Genomic DNA, 13,419 nt, shown 5'->3' with positions numbered 1-13,419 from the left:
AAAAAAAAAAAAAAAAAAAAAGTAATACTTTTTTCAGACATAGATACTTAATTTTAGAAATAAAAAATTTAATTATTGAGCTTAAAATCTTGATTAGAAAGACAATTTCTCTCATGTTTTTATTAACATGCATTAGAATTGAATAATTTTCATATTCAATAAATTTTACTATTTAATAATTATTCTTAATTTTCAGTGTTTGTCAGGTTGCTTTCAGTTTTTATTACATTGTTCTATATTGTATTCGTATATTAGAAAACTAGCTAATAGTTTATCTGTTCCTTATTCTCACAAGCTTTAAGGTTACTTGTAATTTAATATCACTTCTCTCCTTCAGGCGCGATTGGAATTAGAATTAAAGAAGACACCTAAGCTAAGAAAATTCTGGAACTTGATTAAAAAAAATGATGAGAAGATGGATCCAGAAGCAAGAGAACAGTATGTTGGCAAAGTTTCATCCTATGTTGTTTTATTTTACCAGGTTATGGGTCTCAGATGATATCAACTGGTTTGTTGCTTTCTTTTATGTAGTTCTGAGCCCAAGTTATTAATAATTGCTTTTACTTACATCATCCGAGGATCACCATGCTTTTCTTCTTTTCCTTTTCTCTGTGCCAATGATAAGTACATATGTAGTTGCTTACTATTCTTCTCCCTGCCTGATGTCCATAATCTGTCCCTCATGGATAGTTCTCGGTTTTCTCCCCAATATTCATGCTGTTAATTCAACTTTCTTTTCTTCTTCATTCTTAACAATGCCTTTTACACATTGTAGTCATCATTCATTTTTTCAACAAATGCTGAGTGTTTGTTATTTTGCCAGGTACTGTTATAAGTATATAGCAGACAGCAAAATAGAAAGTACTTCCTGATTTGTGGAGCTTACATTCCAGTTGGGGAAGACAGCAATTTTTTCTGTATATTTGATTAGTGCATTTTGATTATATGCTTTTTAGATATTATCAAGATTTTTTTAAACTTTATTTTTAAAATTTTTATTTTATTTTTTCTGAGTCAGAAGTCCCAAAGTGCTGGGATTACAGGCGAGAGCCACCACGCCCACTCAAGATTTTTTTTTAAATAGGTTAATTATTTCTAACAAATTTAATGTTTTTGTCAACAACAAATTGTACTGTGCATAATTTTAGTCATAATCTTTATTTTATGATTTTATGGGTTATTTTTAGTAGTATTGTTTATTATTAATTAGATGAAAGTCTATGATCCGCTAGTATTTATTTCATGAAACAAAGAACTATTAGAACTGAGGGGAGGGACCAGCATGCTCTCAGAAGTTTGTTTCCCTTTATCTCTTTGAGGCTAACTGGTCTAACTTACATGTCATTGCTTTTTGTTTTTTGAGTTGGAATCTTACTCTGTCATTCAGGCTAGAGTGCAGTGCACACTCACAGCCACCGCAACCTTGACCTCCTATCTCAGGCAGTCCTTCTGCCTCGGCCTTCCAAGTAGCTGGAACTATAGGCATGCGCCATCATGCCCAACTAATTTTTTGGTTTATTGTAGAGATGAGGTCTCGAACTCATGGGCTCAGACAGTCCTCTCACCTCGGCCTCCCAACCAAAGTGCTGTGATTATAGGCGTGAACCACCGCACCTGGCATCATTGTTTTTTAAATATTCTTTCCCTAATTCCCTTTCCTCTCCACTCCGTTTAATTGAATATCAATAATCAAAACACTCTTCTGGACTAACTTCTTTAGACCCTAGTGCTTTCATCTGAACTCCTAGAACATACACTCTCTGATTTTTCTTTTTTGAAATGATGGCTGTTTTTATGTAATGATTGGGATGCATACAGTGGTTTAGAGTATAAGTTCTACAGTCAAACTTAATTAACTCTTTTCCTTTTTTTTTTTTTTTTTTGAGTTGAAGTCTCACTCTGTCGCCCAGACTGGAGTACAGTGGCTGCTCCTGGCCACTGCAGCCTCGACCTGCTGGGCTCTGGCAATCCTTTTGCCTCAGCCTTCCAAGTAGCTGGAACTACAGGCGCGTGCTACCACACCCGGCTAATTTTTTGACTTATTGTAGAGATGAGGTCTTGCCAAGTTGCCCAGGCGGGTCTCGAACCTGCGGGCTCAGGCAGTCCACTCACCTCGACCTCCCAAGGCACGGGATTACAGGCTGAGCCCCCAAACCCGGCCAGACTTAGCTGTTTTCATCCTCACTTGCTGTGTGACTTTGGGCAGGTTACTTTACCTCTTTGAACCTCACTGTGAAATTTGAATGGTAGTACTCATTTCATAAGACTCTTGTCAATATTAAATAAGATATGAAGTGCTTAGCACAGCTCAGCCTAACACAATAAGTGCTCAAGTAGTGTTAGGAAGTTTTATAAATTACATACTGGCTTCTGATACTAATTATATTTATGTTATATGACTTGTCATTTCAAGTAGATTTTAGTCATTCCTTTCCTTTGTATTTCCAGCAGCTCTGCTAAAATCATTTATAACTATTCAATACCTGATACATGTTTGTTGATTAAGTGGTATGTCATAAATTGGTTATGAGTAGAAAATTGTTTTTAAACTGACATGTAATGTGTAAACATTGTAATACTGTGTTATACATAAAACTTTAAGTATACTAATGTACCAAATTGTTCATCTCATTTTATCTCCATTAAATGTTAGGTTTTTAATGTTAGGGATGGACTGTAAATGAAAATTTGTAAACTCTTTTCTAGTCCTGACTGTGAAATCACAAGTAAAGACTTTTACAGTAAGAGAAGGAGGTGCTTGCTTAGCTGGCTTATTTGCCACTAATGTGGCTTTTGTCTTCATATAGTACTATATTTACATGCAAAGAAAAAAACTGTGTGTTCAAATTATGGCTCCAATTTCAGAGAAATGGAACTTTTGAACAGTGTAAGAAAGGTTTGGTCAGTGTTCAAAATTTACTTTTAACGTACGTCTTTTTCAAAAATAATTTGGTCAATGTTCTTTCCGACTTTTAGGGCCTATCAAGAAAGAAGATTTCTTTCACAGCTCATCCAGAAGTTTATCTCTGTGCTGAAATCAGTCCCACTTTCTGGTAACTTATCTTCCTATACTTCGTGCATTTGTGAAATTATCAGATAGATGCCTCCATGGTATTTACTTATCCCTAGTATAAAAACTGATCTTGAAATCATTTTAATAGCTGGGTGTGGTAGCGTACACCTCTAGTTCTGGCTACTTGGAAGGCTGAAGCGGAAGGATTGCCTGAGCCCAGTAGGTTGAGGCTGTAGTGGCCATGAGTGTGCCACTGCACTCCAGCCTGGGCAACAGAGTGAGACTCTGACTCAAAAAGAAAAAAAAAAAAATTTAAATTGCATTGGTAGAGTGTGTTCTCTCATTTTCAAATATATAACCAGTCTAAGTTTACTAAGTACAGAGCTTGCCTTAAAGGACTATTTTAAAGGCACCAGCATAGTTACTGAAGTGTTATTTTATTTAGCAAATATTTTTTGCACTTAATTACTAGATCCAAGTCCTGTACAAGGTGCGGTATTGCAGTTGTGAACAAGAAAAATCACAAACCTTATCTGCATGTTATTTATAATATGATACTGGATAGTGTTTTTAAGTGGCATCAGATACTGTTTGAAGCAGAAGAGGATCATTGTTTTTTGAGATATGCGCTATAGACTAAATGGAAGGATTTCCTTTTATCCTGGCCCCCATTTATTGATGAAAAAAATATCAGTATATGCTACATAGAGTATATACTGTAATAAAATATACTAGTATGCTATACACACACACAGGTGTGTATTATATATTTGTCTACCTAGAGGGATGGATTAATGAAATTATGCTGAATTTGCAAGATCTTTTTAAGCATTTTTTGAATGCAAGTGAAATACTGTTTACTTAATAAAGATGTGTATGTTTTGTTAGATGTCACTGTTTAATGATATAGGTATACCATATTTAAGTTTTCGTATTAGAGTTTGTAGCTTTATTGAAAGTAAAATACACTGGAATTACTTATAAATACTGACGCTCCAACTAATATGTTACAACTGAAAACCATATCTACAGTTCAATGAGTAATCGATACTAACGCTATAAATCTGCTGACCTTGATTTGGGGCATAATACTACCACCAGCATCAGTAAAAAAAAGTTGTCATATGTTTCTAATGTAAGTTGCTTAATATTAGTATATTTAAATCTTTCTGTTAAGTGCCTTAAACCTGGAAAGAGGACTAAGATTTGGTTTTCTTGGCACAAATAGGAATAATGAGTACTTTGAACTACTAATGTCTGTAATAACTAGGGTCATAAAAATTCATGTCTCTAAACTATGAGATGTTCATTAGGGTCATGTAGGTTTAGAAAACAGGAACATAGGACCTGTAGCAATTTTAATAGCCTACAAACCACTAGCTATTGCCACTGTTGTTTATATATTGTCAGAAAACAAAGTTTATTAGATTAATCTTGAGCTTTTATCACAATTTGACAAATTTTGTCCACTTTTTGGCAAAGGAGCTAGCAAGATGATGAAAATAGTGAACAGAAAGTTAATTTTTAAAAGAGTTTAAGAAGGTAGTTTAATTTTATAGGGTCATAAAAACAATATAGCCATATTATTGTTGGAAATCTGTATAGGATGGTCAGAGTTGTTAGGATTGCTGTCAGAAGAAGGGGAGGAAAAAACCCTTCAATAAACCTAAGAGACAAATGATAAGGCTATATTTGTGTTTGAAATGAGAATAATAAGATTTCTACACCAAGCAATATGCCCAGTAGTGCCAACTAACATAAAGAACACACAACTCTGTTCACCAGAGCACAGAAATTGAGTACCAGGCATTGTTTTCTTTTTCTTTTCTTTCTTTTTCCTTTTTGTTTTTATTAGATAGGATTCTGCTTTGTCACCCAGGAGTACAGTAGCACCATCACAGCTCACTGTAACCTTGAACTCCTGGGATCAAGCAATCCTCCCACTTCAGCCTACTGAGTAGTTAGGATTTGCAGGCACGCATCAACATGCCTGGCTAATTTTTAAAATTTTTTTGTAGCGACAAAGTGTTGCTATGTTGCCCAGGCTGGTCTCAAATTCCTGGCCTCAGGTGATCTTCCTGCCTCGACCTTCCAAAGCACTGGGATTATAGGCATGAGCCACTGTGCCCAGCTCTGTTTTCTAATTTTAACTAGGCCATTGCCAGTAAGTTTCTCAATATGTAAATAAAGATATAGCATACAGAGTTTGCTCACTTTTTTTAGTTTGAGAGACGGTTATTTTCATTTGATAGTTTCAAGAACAAAAGGATAGCAACAGAGGGCTGATTTGAATGGATTTTAATTTACAAATTGCTCCTTTGATTTTTTTTTAATTTTAAAGCATCTATATGTGTATCTAAACAAACCTGAGTTCTAGTTCTAACCAGCTGTTGTCTAGTTCTAGGCCCTATATCAGGTCATTTTCATTGATCCTCAATTTCTCCGCCCAGAAAATGAAGATCTAGAATGTTATTTTAGGTCTTTTCCAGCTATTAAGTTATATAGTTCTGTTATTATGAGTCTGGATTATGGGCATAGTTAACTGGAAAAGATCCAATTAATACTTCTATATATCAGTCACAAAAGTCTTTCTTCACATAAAGTTTTCTCTTTTCTGATATACTACAAATAAGTAAATGGATTTTTATTTAAGCATTTATAGGATACTTTCTATAATTTTGGCACTGCGTTAGTCACTGTTGGGAGTCCTTAAACTAATCAACAACAGGGACCCTAAAATTATCTTTGTTTTAATAGAAATTGTCTTGGCAGGATGGTTTTTAACTGGTAAAATGGTAGACTACTTCCTAGCATTAGAAAAAAAAAACCTTCGTATTTCATGTCACAAGGTTGTAATTATTTAAGAACAAAAATATTTGTAAAAATAGTACATTATGCTTATGAATAGCATAAAATAAGATAGTGATTTTTAAAAAGTTTCTTGTTCATACTTATGGCCATAGTGGAAGATTTTAAAAATCTGTATTGTTCTATGTGTCATTGGCATTTTAATGTCAAAAGTGATATGTGTACAATGGAAAAAAGTCATAAAAATTGCCCCTCAAATTAGTTTTCTATACATTTTAAAGACAGATATACTTGTATTTCTGTATATGCATGCATATATGTGTATGTATTTATGCATATGAGAGAACTTTTAGAAATTTATATGTGAAGACAATAAGGAAAGTGAAGTAAAAACTGATATAAAACTGCTTTTTGGCTTTTAATATCTAAACTTTTTCAAAATATAATTGTTAAGTACAGGTTTTGAAAAGTTAACACTTTATATGTGCAATTCTTGCTCTGAATCATAACCCATTTCTGATGAATAAGAGACAAATGACTTTGTTTAAATTATTAAATAACTGTCAATTTTAAGAAACTACGCAAAATGACCTAGTAAGAAAATTCTAACACGTTTTCTCGCTTATGTCTAGAACCTGTCACTATGGACAAAGTTCATTACTGTGAAAGATTCATTGAACTTATGATAGATCTAGAGGTAAGAAATCTGCAATGACTTTTCTGTTATATAATCATTAAGGAGTCAAGATTAAGCATATGATCATATATGAAATATTTCTTTACACTTCAAACTGGCCTTAGTTTGTACCTATTTCAAGGTGTCACATAGGGAAGTCACAAGTAATTGACCCTTGAGGTTTTTATATGACTGACCCATCTAGATAGACTGCTGTTGGCAGAAAAAAGCATCATAAGGCTGGTGCGGTGGCTCACGCCTATAATCCTAGCAATTTAGGGGGCTGAGGTGAGAGCTCATGGGTTCAAGACCAGTCTGGGCAACTTGGCGAGACCTCTTTACAATAAATCAAAAAATTAGCCAGGCATGGTGGTACACACCTGTAGTTGCAGCTAGTTGGAAGGCTGAGGCAGGATAGCCTCAGCCCAGCAGATCGAGGCTGCGGTGGCCATGAACTTGCCACTGCACTTCAGCCTGGGTGACAGAGTGAGGCTCCAACTCAAAATAGAAAAGAAAAGAAAAAGAAAAAAGCATTATTTGATAATGAGTTCAGCTGTGGGGATTTATTTTCTGTCATACTTTAATACCCTTTCATATAGTTTTTGGTAATGGTTGAAATCATGGGTTTATGATCATCTCTTTAAATAGTCTCCCTTTTCTAAATGTACTTAGTGTTGATAAAGAAAAATATAGCTGCTGTTTTAAAAAAATTTTTAATTAAGATTCTTAAGAAGATTTTATACTCTTAGGTGCAGGGTTTGATGGAAAGTTTAGATTGAATTCTCCTTAATGTGAGAAATTGAAAGAAAATCTGTTTGTTCCTTATCTGGAGAAGTTGGGTGTTTTGTTGTTATTGTTTTTGTTTTTGGAAATCAGTATTAGTATTGATTAGGTGTTGGACTGGCAGTCATTCATGAGATCTTCATTCAAATTCTAGCTCTGCCAGTAACTAATTTATAACTTCTGAACATCTCAATTACTTTATCTATAAAAATGAGGATATTTGATTAGATTGGTGGTTTTCAGACTGACACAGAGTCAGAGTTTCTCAGCATTGTCTTTCTGTCAGTAGGGTAATGTGAAAAGAGACACAAAGACAAGAGTCCCACTTAAGGGTTTGTACTCCCTTTTTTTTTATTATGTTGAAGTTTCTGTTAAGTATTGTTATTATTTTTAAATCAAAAACATTGCCACTGAGTTAATTTACAGCGTGAGCCAGATCTCTTGCATTGTGCACAGTATGTCCTTGGGAAGGCTGGAGGGTACTTTGTATGTGATAAATACTTCTGAGATAAGTATTGGGAGATTTCACTTCTAGCATGTGGACTTATTGCTGTGATGTTTATTTTTCTAGGCCCTACTACCCACAAGGCGCTGGTTTAATACCATCCTGGATGACACCCACCTATTGGTTCACTGTTACCTTTCCAATCTTGTTCATAGAGAGGAGGATGGCCATCTTTTTTCCCAGGTGAACATCATATATTTGAACATAATTAGTGTTTTAATTTGTAAATTTTTCTTTGCCATGCAATTGGGAATATCATGAATGACCCAGGTAAATTTTTCTAAATATTGAATTGAATAATGTAAATTCCTAATTAGTCATTTTAAAGTAAAGTCTTATAGAAAATGAATGTATTTTTATATAAGTGAGTGCTAGTAACTATATCTTATAACCTTTTGTTTATTATATGTGGTTTTATTATTGGACTAAATTATGATTTGGGGGCTGTAGTCTCAATTGTTTATATATTTTGATTTTGTGTCAGTAACTACTGTGGAATATGGTAGATGATGAGCATTCCTTTTAAATGAACTATGTCTTTCCATAAGATGATGGTGACAAACAGTTGATAGCATAGAAGTGTATATGCTGCCTTGGATAGGAAGGCAAGTGCGCTTAAGTTTGTTGCCTTGAGTAAGAAGACATAGTGTTATACTTCACATTTCCTGTTATGTCACGCAGAAGAAAACATCTTCTAACAAACTTCTAATGCTTTTCAGTGAGGTCATAATTGGAGATAAAATTTTTTTGTGTTTACATCTTCCCTTTGTTCTTGTATCCATGAGCACTTCTCTTTTCTTCATTCTCTTTAAAAATTACTATCTAGTGATAGGTCGCATATTTTAAAATCTTTTTTTTCCCCCAATTGGAGTCTCACTCTTTTGCCCAGGCTGGAGTGCAGTGGCTTGCTCATGCCCACTGCAGCCTCAAACTGCTGAGCTCAGGCGATCCTTCTGCCTCAGCCTTCCATACAGCTGGAACTACAGACATGCGCCACCACTCCTGGCTAATTTTTCTTGATTTATTATAGAGATGAGGTTCGTCAGTTGCCCAGGTTGATCTCAAACCCATGGGTTCAGGCAGTCCTCTCACCTCGGCCTCCCAAAGTGCTGGGATTATAGACGTGAGCCACTGTATCCGGCCTTATTAAAATCCTAATGTCTGATCGGCCATAGGTTAGAACCAAAGATGATAAAGATTTGGAATGAGTATAGCCAGTAGGCTCTATTGATGCTGTTGCCACAGGGAGAAGAAAGCTCATTAGCAGTAGGAACTAAACCAAAGAAAGAGCTTAGTGGTTGTGGAGACTGACAAGAGGAATGAATAACTTAGCTTTCCTCACTTTACTGTTTTTCCCTAATAGAAGCAGCATATAAAAAAGAGTATCTTCAATTACGAATTCCAAAATTCTCATTCAGAGTTCTAAGTAAGAGACCTCAGGAGCTCCCTCTAGTGCTGTAATTTTATAAATTGGCAATGATGTAGATAGATAAGGTAGGCTGTTTGTTGGGCTTCTTTTGATTACGTCCTAAAGTACTGGAATTGAAGTTTAAGTTATTTTTTGTAGACGTAGACCATGTATATGAAATAGACTTAGCAATTTATTCACATATTTTGTTTTCCTATAAATGAGACATGTTTAATTAGGTATGTTCTGGAATCTTTTTAATAATTTATGTTTATATTCTAGTTTTTTAGCACCTCTGAGAAGGCATATAGACTTGTTTATTATTTTTAGTAAATAGTGTTGTGCTTTCTTGCTGTTATGTTCACATAGTTTACTAATTTTGGTGTATCATTTCAGCTTTTAGAGATGCTTAAGTTCTATACTGGCTTTGAAATTAATGATCAGACTGGGAATGCTCTGACAGAGAATGAGATGACCACAATTCACTATGATAGAATCACTTCTCTACAGGTAATTGAGATGCATGATAGCCTTTGTATTTGCTCCATAAGGCTGAGTCACACTATAATTTAGGTTTTGTATAGGTACAGATAGAAAAAGCTCTTAATGGTGTTTTTAACTTTAACATTTTTAATATTTCTAAATCTGATGGATTCATGAAAAAGTGACTTACTTTCATACTCTGTTTAAGTCCTGTGAATCAATATCCTGGTATTTGATACTCAGAAACATTAGTGACTAAGCCAGTTTGGCACATTTGAATATCAGCTCTGCTGCCAGTTTTATTTAATGAAAGAGTATTTCAACATATGGCAAGGTATGTGAAAGCATTTTGTACCTTTTTAAGATAAACACAAGGGACTGAAGTTTACCAATACATGCCATCAAGAGTACCTTTGTATGTTTTTTATTACTGATCTCATCTTCTTCTTGAGCTCCTTCTTCTGCTTGCAGAAGGAAGCTTTTACTCATCGATGTAAAGTAATTCAGTTCCTTCTATTTTAAAGAATCTTTTGGGGGGACAAAGACTCAGTTAAACTTAAGTTCAAACTCTCTCTTGTAATCAATTTGGCTATCTCATTAAGAGTCTCTGATCTCCTTTTCCAAAACAGCATCTAGGTATGTGAAGACACTAAGATAGCCTCATTGTTTTGTAAGAAGGGCTTCCTGCTTTTCTCAGGGCATTATTGTTTTTGTTCCTCTGCCTCTGCACTTGAAGGACTACAGCTGCTATGGCATGTAGTCTGTTGGCACAGGCAAGGCATAGTGATTGCTCCCAAGGAACTTGGCTATTTTCCCTGCTCAGGAGGCCCCAACTTTCTTCTTGATGGTGCTATCACCTCAGCTGGCTGACTCTCATTTATTCCCTGGCTTATGCAATTCACTCTCAGACCTGGGATGCAGGATTATTGCCATTGTCTATAGTAATCCCATGGCAAGCTCATCCAAAGCTACCTTGGCAACCTTTGGTTTCATCCATCCTGGCGTGGAGCACCCAAAATCTTCTGGACCTTTTCTGTGCCACATGGGCATCAAGGAAGACTAGGGATGTTATTTCAGTCACTCTGTTATCAAATTACTGTAGTGCTACTATTCAGTTTTCTTGTAGCTTACCCCATGTTGGTTGGGAGCGTTATCCTGTGAAGTTCTCTCTTCCCAGTTCTGAACAAAAGCAGAACACAAGCATAATATGTTTTCGGCCTCTCCCTTAAGTTATCTCTCCGGTGGGAATTTCCCTTGGGATTTTCTTCTTGTCTCGTTGGGCCAGTTCTTGATAATAAAGTGTGTGTTTGGTTTTTTTCTCCCCTTCATCAATGAAGCTGGCCTTCATGGCTATTTTCTTTTCTTTTCTTTTTTTTTTTTTTTGAGTTGAAGTCTCACTCTGTCACCGAGACTGGAGTGCAGTAGCCGCTCCCGGCCACCGCAGCCTCGACCTACTAGGCTCCAGTGATCCTTCCACCTCAGCCTTCCGAGTAGCCGGAATTACAGGCATGCACTACCATGCCCGGCAAATTTTTTGATTTATTGTAGAGATGAGGTCTCACCTGCCTAGGCGGGTCTCGAACCCACGGGCTCAGGCAATCCAGTCACCTCAACCTCCCAGAGGCGCGGGATTACAGGCTGAGCCACCAAGCCCGGCTGGCTATTTTCATATGTATTCAAAATCCAATTTTAGAAATCAAAAACTGAACACTGATTCTTTGTTTTTATATTTCTGCTAGAATAGTTCTAGTTTTTTCCCATTTTATGACATGCTCCTATCTGAATAAGGCAGAGATTACATATATAAGAAATGCATCAATATTTTTAGAAAATACTATTTTCATTATGTAATAATTAAATTGTAGGTTGTGTTCATATGTAGTTATTAATTATTGATATTTGTTGCTGTTCTTTTCTAGAGAGCTGCTTTTGCACATTTCCCTGAACTCTATGATTTTGCCCTCTCAAATGTGGCTGAAGTGGATACTCGGGAATCCTTGGTCAAGTTTTTTGGACCACTTAGGTAAAACAACATAAAGGAAAACTATGTATTCTCTTTTGGTATCCTGCTTCTTCAATTTTACTTTTCCTTGTTGCCTTTAATCATTTTATTTTAGATAATATTGTTTGTTTTGCTCTTTATTGACATCTGTAACTAGGGCTTATCTCTAGCAGTTTGGTATCTTCGAGTCACTTAAGTATAATTAAGTATAATTACCCATCTTTTTTTTTTTTTGAGGGGTACAAAATTTATATTTTTTATGACATAGTTTTCCTAGATCGTACATTTTTCTTAGAGTAGAGCATAAAGCTGGTTAGTCACATTAGTCATAAATAACATATAACAGACACCAATAAGAGCTCATCATGTGTGGTATTAAAGGTATGACTTGGGAAATTTTTGCATGTTTAAAAAGTATAAGACTAGTGATATTCTCTGGCATTTTGCTCTCTCCTAATATACTTTTTTGAAAATAGTAATAATAATAGCATACATTTATTTACTATATGATAGGAACTCTGTTAAGTGTGTAAATACTACTCAGGGTATTCATGCTTGGAGTAGGTACCATTTTACATGTAAGCATAAGAAGAGTTAAGTAATTGGCCTAGGTTATACAGTGAGTAAGTGACAGAGACAGGATTTAAACCTAGATAGTGTGCTTTCCAAGCTCTAACTTGTAACTACTATGTTCTGTCATTCCCCTTGTCCTTAACTCTTGGGAGAAATTATGTTTAGTTCATTGACTATTTAAAATGTAACAAATTGAGATTGGTTTGGTTGTTCATTCTCATGAGGATTAAATAATAATAACACATAGATCTGTTTAAGTCTTTTAAATAACTGCATAGAGTTTCATTAAACAGACTACCATTGCTATTTTAAAATTATTCTCCTTTTAACAGATCCTTGCTTTTAAAATTTTTGGCTATTACAAACCATTCTGCAGTGAGCAACCTTTTTACTTTATATAAAAATTCTTGGTACTGATTTCCAGAAGCAGAGTGACTGACTTAGAGGGTCATGTGCCTGAGATTTGTTATATGTTCCTTCAGAAAAGACTATACTAGTTTACACTTAAACTACTAATGTAGCCGGACTCGGTGGCTCAGCCTATAATCCCGCACCTTGGGAAGCTGAGGTGAGTGGACTGCCTGAGCCTGCAGGTTCGAAACCCGCCTGGGCAACTTGGTGAGACCTCATCTCTACAATAAATCAAAAAATTAGCCGGGCGTGGTAGCACGTGCCTGTAGTTCCAGCTACTTGGAAAGCTGAGGCGGAAGGATCACCGGAGCCCAGCAGGTCAAGGCTGCGGTGGCCGCGAGCGGCCACTGCACTCCAGTCTGGGTGACAGAGTGAGACTCCAACTCAAAAACAAAACAAAACAAAAAAAGCCCCACTAATGTATGAGGATTTATTTTCTCTCTACTAACAATAGGTAAATGAGTCTTTAATTTTTTCCATTTTTGCCTTGTTGCATTTCCCTGATCGTATTGGAGAAATTAAGAAATCTTTCTATTTTTTTCTTGGCCATTTGCATTTCTTCTATACATTTCTTGTTATCATTCTTTGTTATTTTATATTTCATTGCTTCTCATCTTACTGATTTTATCTTTTAAAAACCATTATAAATTTTGGATATGAATTCTTTTTCTAGTTTGTGTTGCATGTATTGTCTCTGTTTACCTTTGTGTATAGCATCTTTTGTCATTGCAAATGTTTTACGTTTTTGTTTTTTTTT

The 13,419-nt window shown here is 35.4% G+C and overlaps 1 protein-coding gene across 2 annotated transcripts in view; it reads left to right on the top strand.

Moving 5' to 3' along the window:
• The window catches only part of AQR (aquarius intron-binding spliceosomal factor), a 112,900-nt gene that overhangs the window by 26,174 nt on the left and 73,307 nt on the right, over window positions 1–13,419 (top strand). For both annotated transcript variants that reach the window (XM_008065890.2, XM_008065891.2), the window contains exons 8-13: window positions 338–438; window positions 2,977–3,053; window positions 6,454–6,518; window positions 7,852–7,968; window positions 9,590–9,703; window positions 11,596–11,699. In XM_008065890.2, the coding sequence (XP_008064081.1) occupies window positions 338–438; window positions 2,977–3,053; window positions 6,454–6,518; window positions 7,852–7,968; window positions 9,590–9,703; window positions 11,596–11,699 (578 nt within the window). The remainder of the gene's footprint in view (window positions 1–337; window positions 439–2,976; window positions 3,054–6,453; window positions 6,519–7,851; window positions 7,969–9,589; window positions 9,704–11,595; window positions 11,700–13,419) is intronic.

This window comes from Carlito syrichta, unplaced genomic scaffold (genome assembly GCF_000164805.1).
Source record: "Carlito syrichta isolate Samal-C Ts95f unplaced genomic scaffold, Tarsius_syrichta-2.0.1 Scaffold308818, whole genome shotgun sequence".
Taxonomy (NCBI): Eukaryota; Metazoa; Chordata; class Mammalia; order Primates; family Tarsiidae; genus Carlito; species Carlito syrichta.
The sequence above is the reverse complement of the archived record's forward strand: the minus strand, read 5'-3'. Positions and strand labels throughout refer to the sequence as shown.